Below are 21284 nucleotides of genomic sequence, written 5' to 3'. Positions count from 1 at the left end.
GATGCTTTGAAAAGCAGTTAAAGACAAATGTAATTGTGCCTTCTAATATCCATGTTCAGGGTTGTGTTTGTCTATAAGTCTGTTACTGTTTCAAAGACTTCCATAATTTTTTGGGGGGGGGTTCTTATTTTCTCCTATTTTCTCGTTGAAGAAATCTGTCTTAGCTTTTTTTATCATTCGATTCGACCTCATTTCTAAGTTTTTTTTATATTCACTGAACACTTGCTCATCCTTAGATTTCCTATGTTTGGTAAAGTAATCATTTCTTAACGTCATGGCCTTTAAAATGTCAGCATTAATCCATGGTTCTGTTCTAACTACACAGAGGATATTGTGTGCACATCTTCTAGGCTACCTGTATTTAGGCCTGGTGCTGGACCTCAAGGCAAGAATCAAGGAGACGGTAAAACATCCTCACACTGGTTTAAAGCTCCCCAAACTTATTGTATTAAAGGGATAGTTCACCCGCAAAAAAAACTTTTTTTATCGATTACTCACCCCATGGAGACATGAATTCATGTTTTCTTTTTGGTTTATGTCGCATTCGTAAGCCAATAGTTTGATGACCAGCGGAACGGTAGGCTTGGGCTTCCGCTAGGAGACACAAAGGAGACTCTTTGTGTCTCCTACCGGAACCGCTGCCGGTCATCAAATGATTGGCTTAGGAATGCGACAAAAAACTAAAAATATCCATGAATTCAAGTCTCCATGGGGTGACTAATCGATGGGAAAAAGTCATTTCGGGGGTGAACTACCCCTTTAATGGATCAAGCAAATCTGTTCTAACTTTAACCACTTAAACCTTCTAGTTTTAACTGGACCTGAGTTGTCTCTGTACTTGATGGGCTCTTTTTCCCCTCCACACCAAATATCTACCCATTCTTGAGAATTGGGACAAATCATGTCCTACCAAAACATTTCAAATTAAAAAAATGTTGGTGTGAAAATCTATTCTTAAAGGATTTATATATATGAATTTCATACGATTTATACAATGCTTTGGTCTGGTTTCTTTTTTCTTTTTTTGTTTACATCTAAACGTGCAATCTGCCAGATAACACCCTTGTCTCAGACAAGGATTCACAATTTTTTTGTTTTGTTTTGTTAAAAGCATGAAAATAACCATCTGTATTGATAACACAGGCATAATAATTTACTATTAATATCATCTATGTTTAAAAATGTATACCAATCTACATAAGCTCTTTTTGCTGAGTGTTTCCGCCAGAATAAGGATGCTAGAGGGTTCAAATAGTTAATCAACTACTTCAACGGGGGCGAGTTTGTCAACAGCTGATAAAATAAAATAAAACGAACCATTTATTAAAAAAACTCCAGGCTTTTATCCACCGCTGCACATTTAAAAAACAGGAGACCAATCCATATTCCTCAAAGATCTTGACAGCGCCGCCTCACTGCTGTAATCCTTTAGACTGGGATCAGGCCTGGCCCTGCAGACCTGGCTGGCATGCATCTATATCAGTGGTTCTCAACCAGTGGTCCGGGGACCACCAGTGGTCCTTGAGCGGGTCCAAGGTGGTCCCCAGCGAAATGATGGAGAGTTGCTAACCAAATGATGGACCCTTATAGATCTTGAACTCTTGAGAGCGTAAAATGAAACCATTACGGGTCCATTTGGTTTAATTTTACGCTCTCAAAAGTTACATTATAGTTAAACATCTGCATTACGTAATTCAAGAATTGTTATTTTAATAAATGTTTGTCTGTTGTACAACATCAGTCAATACAGCATGGAATTGTGGACAAAATCGTATCCAACGACAACAAAATATTCTTAAGTTTTGGGTGTGAGAGTCTAAATCTCATCAAAATGGTGATAAATCTGTGGCTCAAATGCCGAATAAATAATGGACCCTTGATATGAAAAGGGTTGAAAACCACTGCTTTAGACTGAGATCAGGCCTGGCCTGCAGACATGGCTTGGCATGCATCTTTATATCCAGGTGGATTTCCATGAAACTTGGTGGGAATGTATCAGTAGGCTGCCTCCAAGGGAATATTCAAGGTCACCGTCGAGGTCAAAATGATATAATCGGCCATATATCAGGAAGGAGGAGGCTTGGGACAGGAGATATCGTCGCTCTCGTGCAGAAACCTCTTATCTCCATATTTTTTTGTGTGTAAATTAACGCCCTATTTGATCGTACTACAGCGTCACACAAAAGCATCAAAAGTAGCAGATCTGCAAGCTCCAAACGCGGCGCGAAGCGGCACGTTTTGAGCTTGTAGATCTGCTACTTTTTGATGCTTTTGAATTTGAATCCTGAGAAGTAACGGTTTTGGACATATGAGGTTTCCGCCCGACAGAGACGATATATATTGGTGCGGGCAGGGTTTCCATGGGTTCCACTCCCAGGAGCATTTTGTTATTTGATTTCACCTTTTTCTTGTAAGTAATATCATTTTCCTCCGAGGACCTTGCCAAGAAAGGCTTGCATAATGAAGGATAAACATAAATGATGTAGACAAATGACATGCAGAACACAATGCAGAATGCACACACACACACACACGCACACGCGCACGCGCACGCACGCACGCACGCACACACGCACGCACGCACACACACACACACACACACACACACACACACACACACACACACACACACACACACACACACACACACACACACACACACACACACACACACACACACACACACACACACACACACACACACACACACACACACACACAGCCTGGTGGCTCAGCCATTGCACAGACCATGCTCCTATAGTGAGCGCGAACCTGTAAAAAACCTTTGTTGTTGTTGCTGGTGGTGGTGTAGCTGGGAAGAGAGTCCCATTTTAACATCTTACACCACCTATTTTTCTTACTTTAGCTGTTCAAATAGCTGATCGACCGCTATATAACGTGTCGCATCATGATGTGTTGTATGCTTGTAGATTTGCTATTTTTGAAAAATCTCAAAATAGCGAAAGAATTTGGAATCATTTTGAACCTTTTTCTAAGAACACAAACCATCTCTTTTCGGGGTCCCTGGCACAAAACCTTTTCAGATAGGGGGGGGGCCAGTGGTGTGTTCTACCAGTATACGCTACGTAGTACTCAAACTACTCAAAATAGTACACCATCTGTAACCACAAGAATTAGCGTACCTGATATGCTGGCGGAGGGGCTGGGGGGCTAGGAAGAATGTGCACTTCAATCCCCCTTTTCAGATGATAATGTAGAGTCTAAACACTTCGATGTGAAGGCCTGGGTGTGGCTACTGAGGTGACAATGACCACAGGCTATGAGAGTGTCAAATATGATTATTTTGGGGGGTCCCCAGTTCAAACATGATCATTCTGGGGTGTCGCAGCCTGAAAAGGTTGAGAACCACTGCATTAGATGACAAATGGTGTCCTCACCATCACCTCAGTGACAGGCAGCAGCCCCCCCTGCCAGCACACAGCAGTATGGGAATGTGCCCCCACCCCCACCCTCCCCCCTTAGATGAGATATGACAGCTGTGAGAGTGAGAGAAGGTAGGGGGGGGGGGGTGAGGTGCTATTTTTATCATTCATTCAACTGAAGACCCAACCAGAAGGCAAGAGGGAGAGAGAGAGAAGCCCCCTTTCACTCTTCACTTTGGAAGGCGATCACTCCTCGTGGATCTCTCTGGAAGTCACCTCAGCTTGTCTGGAGAACGTTCTGGAAGTTCTGTGGCAGGATTAAGACTCTGGAGCAGGACTAATAACACACCAGAGAAAGAGGGACAGACAGACAGAGGGAACTTTAATAAATATATAGGGCAAAGACAAAGAGGTCTTAACCACACTGCTGTATTGAAACTGCTATAGGCCAACATGGCTCTGCTCTACTGTTACAACAAAGGCTGTGGAAAAAAATTCGAGGCCAAGGAGAACAATGATGGTAAGAGGAATGAATGTCCATCTGACTTTTTACCAGTGGTGGAAAAAGTACTCACCTATTTTACTTGTGTAAAAGTATCAATACTGCAATGTAGAAATATTCTATTCTTATTTAAAGTACCAAAAGTAGAAAGTACTCATTATGCAGAATGTGTCATTTCACAAGTCAAAAATCTTTTGAAAATAGCAGATCTACAAGCTCACAATGCGTCGCAGCGTGAGCTTGTAGATCGTCTTTTTTCAAATGGCCGAACTGTATAGGGCTGAAGTGGTTCATTTATGTTTTGTAATAATAATCTAAATATACTAGTAACTAACGTTTTCAAATAATTGTGCTAACCTTTGCCTCGGAGACGTAAAGGAGTAGAAGTAAAAGTATTGAGAATTGGAAATATTCCAGTAAAGTAAAAAATACCTCAAAATTTTACTTAAGTACAGTACTTGAGTACATGTACTTAGTTACTTTGCACCACTACTTTTTACCATTCAATGTTCTTAGGTTTGAATTCTAATTGTGTGTTTGTCTATGATTACTTGATGCCGGTGGCCTAGGAATTTCAATGTATTCTGATTGTAGTTGCCCTAGATGAGAGAGTCCACTAATAACGCAGATACAAGAATCTAATTCTTAATTTGAAACATTACCTTGAAACACTTAGACATGCATGTATTTTCCACCGGTATAGAAACAAACAGTAGAGTATATGGCAATCAATCAGTGAACTTCAGGGAAGAGTCTAGATCTAACAGGTTTAGTAGTTGTTGTAACCTTTTGGTGCGTTGTTGTGCAAGATATATATCCACTCTATATTGTTTAGGAGTTACAACTCTGTATTTAGTCTTTAATCTCTTGGTGAATGCAGATAGCTGGCTGAGTTGCTCCTTAACTGGTGTGTGGCAGACATGCTGATGAGTATTGATTTGCGTTCAGATACTTACAAGCTAATGTGAGTTTATGTGATAACTAGTCAATACAGTGGTGTTAAGTAACTAAGTACATTTACTTAAGTACTGTACTTAAGTACAATTTTGAGGTATTTGTACTTTACTTGAGTATTTCCAATTTCCAATACTTTTACTTCTACTCCACTACATCTCAGAGGCAAATATTGTACTTTTACTCCACTACAATTATTTGAAAACTTTAGTTACTTGTTACTTTTCAGATATAAATTATGATATAATGAAACATGCATTAACCACTTTAACCCTATTTTATACCTAGGCTATTTGAAAATAGCCGATCTACAAGCTCACAACGCGTCGCATCGTGACGCGTTGTGAGCTTGTAGATCTGCTATTTTCAAATATTTTGTACTTTTACTTTTGGTACTTTAAGTACATTTTAATGCCAATACTTTTGTACTTTTACTCAAGTAAATTTTTAATTCTGGACTTTTACTTGTAACGGAGTATTTTTATATTGCAGTATTGATACTTTTACTTAAGTAAAGAATTTGAGTACTTTATCCACCACTCAATACACATTCAGATTCTCTGTGTGGGGGAGTGATAGAGGAAGGCAGGGAGAATTCAAATCACAGAGATCAAGGCCAGAGAGAGGTGACATTGTTTTAGCATTTGGGGCTTGCATGCAGTAACTGTCTGTGTCATTGCTTTGTAAGTGGCCTTCTTGGTGAAATGGTTCTTTGATACAAGGCCTGTCAGACTGTATGAAATGAATTAAGAGCGATCTCTCTCCAGGCAGTCAGTCCAGAGCATGCATGGTCAGCCACGTGTCACTGGAGGGATTACCGAGCCTCTCTAGCAACTGTTACCACACCTTTTATGGAACACACACACACACACACACACACACACACACACACACACACACACACACACACACACACACACACACACACACACACACACACACACACACACACACACACACACACACACACACACACACTTCCCAAAACACTGTCACCTCACGAACAGCTGGTAGGCCGTATACCCTGCTCATTGTGTGTGTGTGTGTGTGTGTGTGTGTGTGTGTGTGTGTGTGTGTTTGTATTACTATACTTGTGAGGACCAAATGTCCTCACAAGTATAGTAGAATTTGCTAAATAGACACTGAGGACCATTTTTCTGGTCCTCACAAGAAAAAATAGTTATTTTGCGGTAAAAAGAGATTCAGGTTGGGGTTATGTTTAGGATTAGATATTTCGAGGTTAGGTTTAGGAATTAGAGATAGAGTTACGCTGGTGTCGTGCACCGAAAAATTGCCGATCTACAAGCTTGTAGATCTGCTTTTTTTGGCTTTAGGCTTACAGTAAAAAAAAAGATTTTGACACACTGTTAATGTGTCTCTTGATTAAAAGTCCAGAACTTTGTTTCCTAAACTGCTCTTTCATGAAGCCGTTCTTCTGTCTGTCCTTCTCTTCCAGAGGCATGTCTCCATCATCCAGGAGTTCCCATCTTCCATGATGCTCTCAAGGTAAACACGGATTCACTGTCTTCTGTTTAATATCAGTAAACATGGATGACTACTGATTATTTTGGTGTTATTTTTATACTATGTTGATTAATTGAATACATAGGACCACAATGGAAACAGGTCCCCAGGACTTTTTTGTGTCATCCTTTTTTGCTCAAATGTCTGACTGTATTCGTGCTGTTTACATTTCTGACTAATAAAGTATTCAATCAATCAATCAATCAAACTAAAATTACATTTATAGACGGTCAATGGACAGGCAGGCACACAGGCCGATAAAAATAATCTCAATTGTTTATTGACGTGTTTATACTCCTGTGAAATTAGATGGAATGCCAGCATGGTGAGTCTCTGGAACAGCGGTTGCTGGGTTTGCCAATAGGGTGGCTAGCCAATTTTTTTTGGGGGGGGGTCTGTCTGTTGAAGGGGAATAGGTCTCTGAAATATTTGATTTATTACGGGAATGTGGTCTGGCAGAACATTATTTCCAAAGAACAACTGTAAATGTGGAGGAGTTTAAAAACAGAATCCATGCGAAATGCATACAAGCTTGGGCTGAAGAAATTTGGCAAAAGCCAAAATTAAGAAGACATTGTTTATTTAAAAAAGATTATTAACCGATTGACTGCCAGAATTATTTCAGATTTTTTGCAGTTGTCTGCCAGAGATTTTTCATTGAAAAAACAAAAAGTACTCAGGAGCCGAGATACCGAATTTTAAGTTTTAAGTTAACAAGGAAGTGGATAGGAGTCTAGATCTTCAAAAAATCATATCTCCTTGGGTCAAATTTTTTAAAAAAAAGTGAAAAAAAATTATAATAATAATAATATTTTTTCTTTCTTCTAAAAACGCATATATGCGTTATTGGCAGGCAAGTGATGGATTCTAAAGAACGCATATATGCGTTATTGGCAGGCAATGAACACATTGTTTATTTTAAAAAGATTATTAATGTGAAAAATATGTTTTGTATAATTTGGCTAAAAGTTAGAGGTCACTTTGTGCGCAGATACGATGTGGCATTCTGCCATTACATATCGAAACAGCAAGAAATAGGGGCGTAGCTGAGGAGGATAGAATACGTGAATATTGTCTCATTTTATTTTAGATTGTCCTTTGTATCATAATCTGAGACAAATATTGTTTAAAAGTCTGCATCCCTGATCTAAATCTGATAGATTGTCAGAATGGTGCTTTAATAGAATTTCCTTTTTTTGCATTTTCAGAATATCTTTATAAAGAGTGGGATAGATATAATAGACAAACTTTCACTTATTTTTTAATATATTTGATATATATATATGTGCAGGTCTGTATGAATGTATGTACTGTATATACTGTTGTTCACAATCAAGTTGTATCATGAGTTGCCGGTTGGGTAATACACTGGAATGTTTTTGTTTTAATTGATGTGTCTGATAATTCCATGTGGTATGGGTCAAGCAATTGTCCTGACATGGAAGTAAAATATTAATTAATTAATTCAATCATTCATTCATTCATTCATATACTTTAACTCCAACCCATGTCTGTCTGTCTGTCTGTCTGTCTGTCTGTCTGTCTGTCTGTCTGTCTGTCTGTCTGTCTGTCTGTCTGTCTGTCTGTCTGTCTGTCTGTCTGTCTGTCTGTCTGTCTGTCTGTCTGTCTGTCTGTCTGTCTGTCTGTCTGTCTGTCTGTCTGTCTGTCTGTCTGTCTGTCTGTCTGTCTGTCTGTCTGTCTGTCTGCCTGCCTCTCTCTCTCTCCAGGGCTGGTCCTGCTGTAGGAAGAGGACAACAGACTTCTCAGAGTTCCTGGACATCAAGGTAAAAGCACTGAGCACAGCACAATAGAACAGTACAGTACATGTCTACTGTAGCTAATTTAGTTCATTTATAATCCTCATTTGCAGGAGTTGTACATTTTAATGACAAGCTCAAACTGGGGTCTGCAGGTTGGGTTCAGGGGATCCGTGAAAGGCACTGCTTTACTGAAACCGCTGAGCACAAAAAACATGTGCTTAGCAAATTAAGAGCCTTTTGTACATATTATGGTATGATGAACCACTGACATCTGTGTGTGTGTGTGTGTGTGTGTGTGTGTGTGTGTGTGTGTGTGTGTGTGTGTGTGTGTGTGTGTGTGTGTGTGTGTGTGTGTGTGTGTGTGTGTGTGTGTGTGTGTGTGTGTGTGTGTGTGTGTGTGTGTGTGTGTGTGTGTGTAGGCGTGCGCGCGCGTGTAGGCTTTAAGTGTTTATCAGGTATATGTACACACACACACACACACACACACACACACACACACACACACACACACACACACACACACACACACACACACACACACACACGCATGCATGCATGCATGCATGCATGCATGCATGCACACCAGGTCTACAGATGTCAGTGGTTCATCATACCATAATATGTACAAAAGGCTCCTAATTCGCTGAGCACACGTTTTTTGTGCCCAGCAAACAAAAGGTATTTAACCATGTTCCTAAATTATAGGCAGGCCAATATATTTCCCCCTACATCGGGCTCAGCATTTCATGAAAATTTGGTCCGGGGAACATTTCAATGCTTACAAGGGATCTGCAACTCTAAAAAGTTAGAAAAATGCAGAGTACAGTACAGCATGGGACATGGTCATAATGGTACCTAAATGGTTGTGTGTTTACTGTACTGTATATGTATAGTAGAGACTCATGTATACTGTATTTACTACATCACTACACTAAATCACTCAACGTCCTGTGTACACCGCCTGTTTCAAAATTGCACATTATGCAGGAGGTAGCAGGTAGCTGAGTTATGGAAAACGAGTGCTTCCAAACTTGAAAAATAATCACTGCACAGAATTTATGGAGAGAAAGCTGCTCATAACAGGGGCGCCAATCGCGTGGGGGCCTCGGGTCCACAGCCCCCTCACTCAGCTGATGAGCCCCTCAGATCGGGGCCCAATCTAATTTCCATGACTATAGCGCAAAGCAGCTCTCTGAAGGTTCAAATGGTGCCCGCGACGGCCGTGAGAGACGCGCCGGCCGTTAACACTATAGAACAATAGCGCAGGAATGTAGGAATGTAACAACCCCACCCAGCCATCAGCTAACCCAAGATATCCATACAGGTGCAATATTGGAGAGTTTATTGTCGTTTGTATCAGATAGGACTTTTCTGTTTCATGAATGGGCTGTCAATGGAGGGTGATGCAACTTAGATGCAGATAGCATTTATAGCATCTAAGTTGCTTGCGGCTAGAGCAGACATCGGACATATGGCCCGAGGGCCGGACCAGGCCCTTTGACCATCTCAATCCGGACCTCGAAGTCCTCAAAGAAAAACTAAATGACCCCCCAAAACATCTACAAACTAAAAGACAGCATTAATTTAGCTAACTTAACTCGACTCCAATTAAGCAAGGGATAATCGACGGGTCGCCCGTCATTATTGATAAATAAGTCCAGACAGGTTGATTAGACTAATCATCCTGCTACTGCTACACGGCTACTTAATTAATAAATTAATAAATTGACACAAAAGTAACAACAAAACGAAGTATTTCCTTGTTTATGGCAATGAAAGTATTCCATAAGTGTTGCATTGGGCGGACACGGTCGCCTCGGAAAACAAGGAAGTGTTGATCAAATAGAATACATTTTCGGTTATTGCATTGTCTATTCTCGCTTCAAAACATTATTGAGAGCAACGTTTAGCTGTCAATGACATTGGGTGTCATGTTGGATACGGCACAAAATCAAGCAGCGCAGATTGATATGAGCCAGGTGCTCTGAGCCTTTGATTAGACAAGTCTGTTATAGAGCTCATCAGTCATTATCCGGAAATAACACACCGCTGAATTCAGTGATTGACCAATCAGAATCAAGCATTCAACCAAGTGTAATAATAGTAATTTATATGTACCATTTGAGTGCATACATGCGTTCTATATTCCATTTGTATGTACTCAAATGTTAAATGTTTATAATGTACTGTAACAGTGAAACAGTCTGCCTTGGGTCAATATTTATAACATAATGCAAAAATGCAATAATGTGAGTGATACACTACAGCTGTAAAAACAAAAACAAAAAAAACATAGTTGACCCTATTGTAAACCAGTCTGTCAACAACAAATTCATTTTAACATAATTAAATAAGCACTATGTGTTGCATTTCAATTGTCCAACGTGTGGCCCTTCACTCACTTAAAGGACGACTTCACCCATTTTCAACCTATCTTCATATAATAGGTCCTCACTAATGCTCATGATAAAATTATACAATTTTGTTCTACTTGGTCTGTGTCTCATAGGAGGGCTGTGGACTGTCCAGAAACCCGTCTACCAGTGACATCACCGTTAGGCAGGATTTTTTTTCTCCAAAAATATTAAAAAAAATTGATTCATATTTTTATTAAGGCGAGAACATTGGGATCTATTATTGCATTGCAACTTTCCAGGAATACAAAGCCTGCAGTTTCTATTAGCTTGGATTCCCCATGGATGATGTCACTGGTAGACGGGTTTCTGAACTGTCTATAGCCCTCCTCTGAGACACAGACTGATTAGAAAAAAATTGTACCATTATATCATGAGCATTAGTGAGGACCTATTATATGAAGATAGGTTGAAAATGGGTGAAGTCGTCCTTTAAACAAAGTCAGGGTGGCTCCTTGAAAACAAAATGCTGCCCACCCCTGGGCTAGAGTGAGGCTAGTTTGCCAAAAGGCACTAGAAGAAATATCAAGAATTACTCCAAAAACGAATTAAGTGTCATATCAGGTGAACCTTCTCGCTAGACGCCTGAAGTGACCGGTCTGTTGTGAACCATCTCTCTGGTTTCAGGGCTGCACCCGCGGACGCCACAGTAACGAGAAGCCCCAGGAGCCCTTGCGGCCGGAGGTGTTGTCAGACAAGAGCGACATGAAACACAGCAGCGGGCAGGAGATCATCTACCGGGGACCCAAGTCAGCAGAGGCCCTGCAGAAAGAGAAGACCAAGTTGAGGTGTGTGAGTGTGTGTGTGCGTGTGTGTGTGTGTGTGTGTGTGTGTGTGTGTGTGTGTGTGTGTGTGTGTGTGTGTGTGTGTGTGTGTGTGTGTGTGTGTGTGTGTGTGTGTGTGTGTGTGTGTGTGTGTGTGTGTGTGTGTGTGTGTGTGTGTGTGTGTGTGTGTGTGTGTGTGTGTGTGTAACCATTTTCATGAACTGCTCACCTGCTATCATTGTGTTGTGTAAGCCTTGTTCAAAGGCTAGTGTAATATTACATTTTACAAAAAAAATATTAGAGTGGTTAATATTAACCACATTAACCCTGGTGTCCCTATTTTGGGCAAATTTGTCAAAACCCCCAAATCTTGCTTTTTATTATAAAACAAATAACAGATCTACAATGTGTCACAACACGCCACAATGTGACACCGTATGGGCTTGTCGGTTGCTATTTTAACTATTACGTCATCCGAATACATAGCAGACTATATTTTGAACACCTGTGATGCTGTTTGTAAAACAATGTGACTGAGGGCTGGTCTACAACTCCAAATGTATGAATCCTTTTGCTCAAGGACACATCGGTCAAGTGCACATGCATGAAACGCAACACAAATCAAATTGCGTCCTTGAAAGATTAACCTATTTTACTGTGTGGTATATAATTAGATCAGTACACTTTGCATAATGAGATAGGATTTGTGAACATGGTTTCATTGACATGAGTTGACTCTATCAGTAGCACATAAAACCAAGGTGACTGAGTCTGTACTTGCATTTTTAACCACACGAACCCTAGTGTCACTATTCTGGGACAAACATTCTGCAAAAATAGCAGATATACAAGCTCAAAAAAGGCTTTGTGTATTTTCAGGTTTTTTTTTATAAGCCATTTCCAGTGGTGGAAAAAGTACTCAAATTCTTTACTTAAGTAAAAGTATAAATTCTGCAATATAAAAATACTCTGTTACAAGTAAAAGTCCAGAATTAAAAATGTACTTGAGTAAAAGTACAGAAGTATTGGCATAAAAAAGTAAAAGTACTAAATATTTGAAAATAGCCGATCTACAAGCTCACAACGCGTCGCGATAGTAAATGTAGTGGAGTAAAAGTACAATATTTGCCTCTGAGATGTAGTGGAGTAGAAGTAAAAATATTGGAAATTGGAAATACTCAAGTAAAGTACAAATACCTCAAAATTGTACTTAAGTACAGTACTTAAAGGAGAATTCCGGACAAATTAAGTGTTATCTTTCATGTCTCGTTACTCACCTAGCGACGTAAAAAGTGGCGTTCTTTTTTTCCATATATTCCCCTGTCGTCATTTTTTAACACTGGATGCTTGTTTCTTTCCAGAACCTGGCAACTCGTGTTGCCAGATTCTGGAAACAAGCAACCAGTGTTAAATCGTTCGCCATTAACGGCAGGCTCGCAGGAATTTTCAGCGCATGTTTGACTATCATGAGACTCTACAATGAATCGTAGTAGAGAAAAAAATAACATTGCGTCGGTTATAATAGACGAACTTCACTAACCCTCGCGCTCCCATTATAACAACGGAGGGTGTTTAAAAAATGACGACAGGGGAATATATGGAAAAAAAGAACGCCACTTTTTACGTCGCTAGGTGAGTAACGAGACATGAAAGATAACACTTAATTTGTCCGGAATTCTCCTTTAACTAAATGTACTTAGTTACTTTCCACCCATTTCATGTTAAGGGGGCCACAGCTAGAGGCCTTGGCTATTTACAGTTCCGTGGCAAGGAAAAGTTTGCGAACTATACTGCCTTATTTTATTTCTGTTGTATTTTGTTGTAAATCGATACATATGTGTGTGTGTGTGTATGTAGTTTGGACGAGGCAAAGACCAAGCTTCCCCTGAAGGCTTCTGCGTCTCTATGTCAGATTATGAAGAAATTCGACATCAGCTCCAAAGCCGAGCAAGAGAAGAAAGGTCAGTGCCTACCTACTGCTTTGTGTGTGTCTGATAGACACTTTGTACTTTTCAAAGTCCTTAGAACTTATAGGAAATCGTGCCACAGTACTTAATTCCCCCATTCTCTCTTCTCTTCCATTACCCTCCTTCCCCCTCTTCTCTAATTTTCACTTTCCTCTCTCTTTCTCTGTCCAATCATTCCCTCCTCCCCTGACTCACTCTCTTTCTCCCTCTGTCAACCCCCCCATCTCTCCCCCCCTCTCTCTCTCTCTCTCTCTCTCTCTCTCTCTCTCTCTCTCTCTCTCTCTCTCTCTCTCTCTCTCTCTCTCTCTCTCTCTTCATCCATCCATCCATCAGAGGGAGAGGAAGTCCGACAAGGGACGCGATGCAAGAATTCAGGATGCCAATCAGTAAGTGTCCCTCCCTGTGTGTGTGTGTGTGTGTGTGTGTGTGTGTGTGTGTGTGTGTGTGTGTGTGTGTGTGTGTGTGTGTGTGTGTGTGTGTGTGTGTGTGTGTGTGTGTGTGTGTGTGTGTGTGTGAGTGAGTGTGAAACAGCTCCTGTCGCAGATGATAAATCTGTTGCCTTTTGCTGATGTCAGACTGATGACTATTTTAGGACACAGCTCACAGAAGTGCCAAGTGAAAGTAGCAAAGTTACGCACACGCACACACACACACACACACACACACACACACACACACACACACACACACACACACACACACACACACACACACACACACACACACACACACACACACACACACAGACAGCTAGTTAACAGCAATGCCATGCTGCTTGCCTGAAGTCCTGTCTATCCAAGTCATCCTCAGCTGTGCTTCAAGAGCTCCATCTAGTGGCCAGATGGCAGGTTACATTAACGTCACAATAGAACAAATCCAATACTCATGATTCAATCATGTTTATTCTTGGAAACAATTTTGTAACTTAGTTGTTTAGCATTTGTTTTATTTAGTTTATCCCTTAGACCTGGAAACTTAAAGCCTCTTCGTTGTTATACCTTTCCATCAATTCAATGGAGGTGGCCATAGCTGAGTGGTTAGTGAGCCCGCCTAGGGAGCCAGAGGCCCTGGTTGCCCCAGGTACGATTCCAGGCCACGCCAGCATATGTGTCGATGAAATGAAATTTGTCCCTGAGCAAGACTCTTAATCCCTAATTGCTCACAGGCCCTCATTGGAAACGAACCCGCAAGGACTTTCATGAACGTCCTGTTAAAAGGAATTATCCTTAATCCGAGAAAGCGTCTGTGTCATTTTAGATGTTGCTATATATTAGCAATATAATTTGTCATGGAACATTACACATATGACACACCACCAATCCGACTGCCCATATATGGAGAGCTCTCTATCTATCAGTCCTTGTCGCCATTATGGCCCATATATGGAGATCTCATGATGTTGTTCTGAAAACTTAGGTTAGGATTTGAAGGTGTTTTTAAAATTGGCCTCAGGTCTACAGTGAATTGGTTATTCACTTGTTTGTCTGTGTTCAGACCTTCGAAGGCCCTGCGACAGACCTGGAAGTCTGCACCCATCACCCCGGAGCACCTGTCTTCCACGAGGGGTAAGAGACAATCACAAATAAACATGTATCATCTGTAGTTGATGCAGTTAAGTAAATAATAACTACTGTATGTGATCTGACTTCCAGGTATAAGTACTGGAGCTGTTGTTGTATAAAGACCCTAGACTTCAATGCCTTTCTGGATCAGAAGGGCTGCAGCACGGGGGAGCACCTCTGGATCGCCAAACAGGTATAGGCCTGTTCTGATAACCCGGTGGTTCTCAACCTTTTCAGGCCTTGACCCCCCAAAATAATCATATTTGAACTGGGGACCCCCCACCCTGATAAGCACTTGGAATTGCGGGAGTTGAGGCGTTTTGTCTGACTCGGTTCCACAGATAAATATTGTGAAAATAGCTGATCTACAAGCCCACGATGCCTCGCAACCTGTGAGCTTGTAGATCTGCTATTTTCAATTATTAATTTTCTTTATAAAATGTCTTATATTATTTGACAATTTGGCCAGTGTTTGACCAGTTTGGTGATTACTTTTGATGTAGTAATGGTCTTTTTTCTTTATTTTTTTAATAGTAGTTTATTTTTTTAGGTATTAAAAGGGTCTTAAAAGTCCTTAAACTGTCACCTGGGGACCCCTCCAAAATCATGTGGGGACCCACAGGTTGAGAACCACTGTGATAACTACCGTACACAGGCCTGTAGGCCTACACCACTGATGATAAACTACCGCACGCACACAGGCTATGTTTCAGGATTCAAATTCAAAAGCATCAAAAGTAGTAGATCTACAAGCTCTGAGCTTGTGTATCTGCTACTTTTGATGCTTTTGTGTGAGGCTGGCTGTAGTGTGATTAAGTAGTATCCGCAATGGCAGTTGCAAGGAGTTGCACTGGTGCGGTTGACCTTAAAACTGTTTTGTTGCAAGGAGTTCCAAGGAGTTGCGACTAGTTGCATTGGTGCGGTCTGGCCAAAGGGCCAAACCTTACATTTAGAGGTTAGGTTTAGGGATTGGAATTAGAGTTAAACATGATTTATACATAGTTGCGTGCCAGAGTCATGCACGGAAAAATTGCTGATCTATAAGCTCACAACGCGTCGCAGCGCCACGCGTTGTGACACTTGTGGACGCTTGTAGATCTGCTATTCTTCGGCTTTAGCCTTACGGTTAAAAAAGCCAATTTATTTACAAAATGGCATCCGTAAAATCAGCGTCCCAAAATGTTGATGTCCTCACATGCATAGTAATACAAAGCTGTATGTGTGTGTGTTGCAGGGCAAGAAGAAGGTGGCATGCAGGTTTGACTGGCACCAGACGGGCAACACCGTCGTGGTGACCATCTATTCCAAAAACCCCAACCCAGCTTTGTCCTGCATAGAGGGTAATCGCACAGTGGTGAGTTACACACACACACACACACACACACACACACACACACACACACACACACACACACACACACACACACACACACACACACACACACACACACACACACACACACACACACACACACACACACAGAGGCTGTCACAATCGTGAAATCGTACTTGATGATATTATTAATTAGCCAATCTACAAGCTCACAATGCATCACACTGTGAGCTTGTAGATCTGCTATTTCTAGGCCTTTGCTCGTAGTTGACTCTCTGGCCTCTTGGTGTGTACCGATGCTGTAACTTGTTGTTGGTCTTCTATCTGTGTCATGTTTCTGTAGTATTCCTGCATGTTTTCTGCCATTTTGAATTTCAGTCAACCATGGTTGATTTGATTTGACGTTGAACATTTCTCTCTCTGTAGCTCTCCTGCAAAATCCAATTTGAGGAGAATAAGGTCTTTACCAAAGAATTCCACTTTTGGGGGGTGAGTACTTGGAATGATAAGAGTAACAACGATACTAGTTGTGCTTAAAGTGTAACTCCAACATATTGGCCTATGGGACTATATATATATATATATATATATATATATATATATATATATATATATATATATATATATATATATATATATATATATATATATATATATATATATATATATATATATATATATATATATATATATATATATATATATATATATATATATATATATATATATATATATATATATATATATATATATATATATATATATATATATATATATATACTGTACACACATCAAAAGATTTTCAATTTATTTTTTCTAATTTCTTTTCTATCAAAAAATATATATAAATATTTTTTAGAAGTAGTGAAAATAGCAGATCTACAGGCTCACAATGTGTTGCATCGCGGCGCGTTGTGAGCTTGTAGATCAGCTATTTTCACTAGTTTGGGTCCCAGGAAGACATCAAATTTCTCTTTTGGGTCACGACCAAAAAACCTATATAATTCCTATAATGACCCTCTATCTCCCCTCTTGCCTTATCTTTCCTTCCTACTCTCTCTCTCTCTCCATCCATATCATTTCCCCCCCCCCTCTCTCTCTCTCTCTCTCTCCCTCCCTCCATCCAGGTGGTTGACATCAAGAAGAGCTCCGTCAACATGGTTCCCTCCAAGACGGAGGTGACCCTGCGTAAGGCCGACTCGGTGGCCTGGGGCAAGCTGGAGGACCCCAACCACAAGGCGGAGCCCGAGCCCCTCGACGACGTCAACGAGGCCGAGGACGCCGCCCTGCAGCAAGCCAACTGGGACATCGACGACGACGACATCAGCGACTCGGACGAGGAGTGGGCCCACGACCCCAAGATGAGGCCCGAGGAGGAGGAGTGGAGGAAGCAGCTGGACGAGCTGGAGGGGAAGAAGAAAGCCCGGGACGAGGAGGAGGAGAGGATAAAGAAGGAGTCCCACTACGTGATACAGAACGTGGTGGAGGACAAGAAGGGGATTCTGGAGAAAGACGAGCAGAAGGGCAAAGCGATCGACGACATGCCGGACCTGGAGGACTGAGACAGACAGACAGACAGACAGACAGACAGACAGACAGACAGACAGACCGACCGACCGACAGACCGACAGACCGACAGACAGACAGACAGACAGACAGACAGACAGACAGACAGACAGACAGACAGACCGACAGACCGACAGACCGACAGACCGACAGACCGACAGACCGACAGACAGACAGACAGACAGACAGACAGACAGACAGACAGACAGACAGACAGACAGACAGACAGACAGACAGACAGACCGACAGACAGACAGAGGGAGATAGATGGACGTTTGGTTCTCCGGTCCTTCTGACACCAAGACACTTGCAGTGGTGGAAGAAGATTTAGTTCTTTTTTTTTTACTTAAGTAAAAGTAGCAATACCACAATGTAGAAATACTCTGTTAGAAAGCCCTGCATTCAAATGTAAAAGTACGAGAAAGCATTTGCAATCAAAATATAGATAGAATACTTTATTGGCAGTTTACAAAGATCACAACAATGTCAGTATTTTAGAAAAATGCCAACATGGATTATACGCAAAAAAGATTCGGGTTCCTTAACGATTCCCTCTTAACGGTCCTATTCCCTAACGGTTCCCTTTAAAGATTCCTATAGGGGGTTCCAAATGAACCCTTACAGAACTGTAACTCTGAGAGAGTGCAAATGGAACCAAATGGACCCTTACGGCTTACGGGGTCCATTACTCTCAGAGCTATGGTGGTCCTTGAACTTAAAAAGTTGTAGAACCACTGGTATTGTAATTGTATAGCAGACGTGAAGTCCACTTATTACCAGCTCTGACAGTGTGATAAAAAACTTTTCCGGAAATGTTTCCAAACGTGATGGAACCCATTCTGGTTCCTCAATGTTGGATCCGATTCCTCCGGTTCCGGATCCCAACCCGGCAGGTGAAGTTACTCCAATGATAGGAATTTACTATCTTTTTGCTTTTGTGTCAATGTGAAAACTACATTCAGACACGTGAATCAACATGGAGGGAAAAGGACACAAACTGCTCAACATGCTATTCAAATGTTTGTGTATAAATATATATACACAATACATGTGTTTTAATGTGTTGTCTGGATGTGTTGATTGCAGGGATTACTGAAACAACTTTGAATTAAAGAAATGGAATAATGATGATATATAATTTGAAATGTGTCTTCCCTTCTCTAAATATAGTTTGATACGTATGTATGCCATTGGCCTTTGATTGTCATTGACTACCATACATGTTTAAGAACATAATTTAAAGCATTAAACAACAGCATTAAATAAGGTAGCAAGTATAGGCTAATGATGGCTTAAAATGTCAGAAAGGCAGGTAACAGCTGTTCACATTCATACAGTATATGAATATAGGAGGACATACAAAAAAAAGTCATTTGGCATAGTAAATAGTATGTTTGTATGCGATTTCGGACGGAGCCCTGAATTTGCATCTGTCATACTATTTTGTAGCTACTACGCTTTCGGACTTTAATAAAAACGAATTTGGCATACTAAATAGTATGTTAGTATGTGATTTCAGACAGCCCCCTGAATGTAGTATGCATCATACTATTTGGTAGCTACTAAGCTTTCGGATATATTAATCATGGTCAGTATCATGGTCCAGTATCATGGTCAGTATCATGGTCAGTATCATGTCAGTATCATGGTCAGTATCATGGTCAGTATCATGGTCAGTATCATGTCAGTATCATGGTCAGTATCATGTCAGTATCATGGTCAGTATCATGGTCCAGTATCATTGTCAGTATCATGTCAGTATCATGGTCAGTATCATCAGTATCATGGTCAGTATCATGTCAGTATCATGTCAGTATCATGGTCAGTATCATGTCAGTATCATGGTCAGTATCATGGTCAGTATCATGTCAGTATATGTTAAGTAGTTCAACTACATAATCCCCGACCTTTACTTACTAGAAAACATGGGGGGGGGCAGGACTTCTCAGAAAACATGGGGGGGGGGGGGGGCAGTCCCCCCCGATGGTCCACCAGTAGGCCTACCTTGATGGCATGGCACTTGAACCGGCAAACTGTCTGTAGCAGAAACAACAGATAAATCACAACAAGGCCCAAAGGTGCCTTGGCGCAAGGCACCGTTGGGCCCTCAAGTACTGTTTGTTCTTTTGGTCATTGCTAAAATCACATTAAAATACTTTTGAAATGATAAAACTGCAGCAAGTTGACTACATTGGTTGAGATCCTACATAAAAACAACTACATTGATTGCAGGTTTAAATTGTTTTTTTCTCATTATGCATGGCATACAAGCAGAAGTATAATATTGCATACATAGTAGCTGTTATCCTGTTTGCACCGATTAGCTCGATGCACAACAAGTGTGTCCTCACATCCAGCTCAGTCTAATTAGTTTACCTGAGGCTAACTGTGTGACTTCTGGAATCAGCCAGCAGCTACCATACAGTCTCCTGTTGCATTGTGTTGCAGGGATTGTGATTGGTGTAGCTTGCAGCATCAGCTGAGCTTTGTAGATCACTGTGATTGGTCTACTTTTCTTGGCCAGAATGTGCCGAATGATGATGTCCGGATTTATACTATTTTACTTTTGCATGTGTGTGTGTTTCTGCAGGTACAGTATGCATTTGTGTGTGCATACACGCATTTGTGTGGATATGCATATGTGTCATTCATGCTGCATAGTGCATACTCTCTGCAGGCTGGAGTGTCACAACATTGAAAGAGAGGAAGACAGATGTCTCTGTACAACCACAGTGCTGCTGTGCATCTCATCACTTTGTGAAACAGGAAACATGTTTGCCCTCTTTTGCTTCCCTTTTGCAGGGCCACATTGGAAACAAGTGTTTTATTACGCTTTTATGTGTATATCCTGGGTTTAAGTTATATTGTGTACTCGTATTTCTTTTACCAAAATCAAATCAAATCAAATCCCTCTACAAACCTACAGTATTATTCCATTAGCAACAAGAGCAGAGCTGAGTGGTGGAGTGATGTAGAACTGTGCAAAGACCTTAGACTTCATAGTGCTATGTGGTTATTACCACGGTCATTTGAGCTACCCACTGTATAAATAACATTAAAGCTGCACTACGTAACTTCCCTCTTCTACGCTGGATTTGAACCCGGTTTCCTGCACAAGTGCTGACATTTTTACCATTGAGCTAATAGAGCCTGCCTGCTTGCTCAGGGGAGACATTGAAACTTGACCATCAGGTCAAAATTCGTGTCAGATCCTGTGTCTAGGTGAGACATGACCTTTGACACGATCTAAATGTCTCAATAGAGGTAGCAGGGAGACAAAATACAACCACCCCAGTTGTATAAGTTATATTGTATTAAAAAAACTCTACCATACAGATTGGACAAAATTACATTTTATTCATATTTTGTTTTTACATAGTGCCGCTTTAAGGCCAGCATATGACAAAACTAACTATTGTTAATCATTCATTTATTGCAATGTATACTCCGTATGTTATGTGAAACAAATAAACATTTAAGATTTATTAATTTACTCACTTCACATTCTTTGAAAAAACAGCAGTAAGCATAAACACATAAACAAATTAAGTAGAA

The 21284-nt window shown here is 40.8% G+C and overlaps 1 protein-coding gene across 1 annotated transcript; it reads left to right on the top strand.

The window, feature by feature from the left end:
* The first annotated feature begins 3631 nt into the window (after positions 1-3631).
* Positions 3632-17746, top strand: LOC308101704 (cysteine and histidine-rich domain-containing protein 1). The gene is made up of 11 exons (XM_080451153.1): positions 3632-3903; positions 6296-6345; positions 8091-8147; positions 11165-11325; positions 13159-13262; positions 13602-13654; positions 14763-14833; positions 14921-15023; positions 16065-16184; positions 16590-16652; positions 17291-17746. Exons 1-11 carry the CDS (start codon positions 3837-3839, stop codon positions 17723-17725), a joined length of 1284 nt encoding a protein of 427 aa, XP_080307279.1. The 5' UTR covers positions 3632-3836; the 3' UTR covers positions 17726-17746.
* Positions 17747-21284: the final 3538 nt, after the last annotated feature.

The sequence above is a fragment of the Gymnoscopelus braueri genome (assembly GCF_963280865.1).
Source record: "Gymnoscopelus braueri genome assembly, chromosome: 15".
Lineage (NCBI taxonomy): Eukaryota > Metazoa > Chordata > Actinopteri > Myctophiformes > Myctophidae > Gymnoscopelus > Gymnoscopelus braueri.
The sequence above is the reverse complement of the archived record's forward strand: the minus strand, read 5'-3'. Positions and strand labels throughout refer to the sequence as shown.

Excerpts from the sequence above, each read along its gene's own strand:
- LOC308101704 (XM_080451153.1), top strand. The coding sequence starts at position 3,837 with ATGGCTCTGCTCTACTGTTACAACAAAGGCTGTGGAAAAAAATTCGAG. Across the intron at positions 8,148-11,164 it reads CAGAGTTCCTGGACATCAAG|GGCTGCACCCGCGGACGCCA; the intron begins GTAAAAGCACTG and ends CTCTGGTTTCAG. Across the intron at positions 16,653-17,290 it reads AAGAATTCCACTTTTGGGGG|GTGGTTGACATCAAGAAGAG; the intron begins GTGAGTACTTGG and ends CCCTCCATCCAG.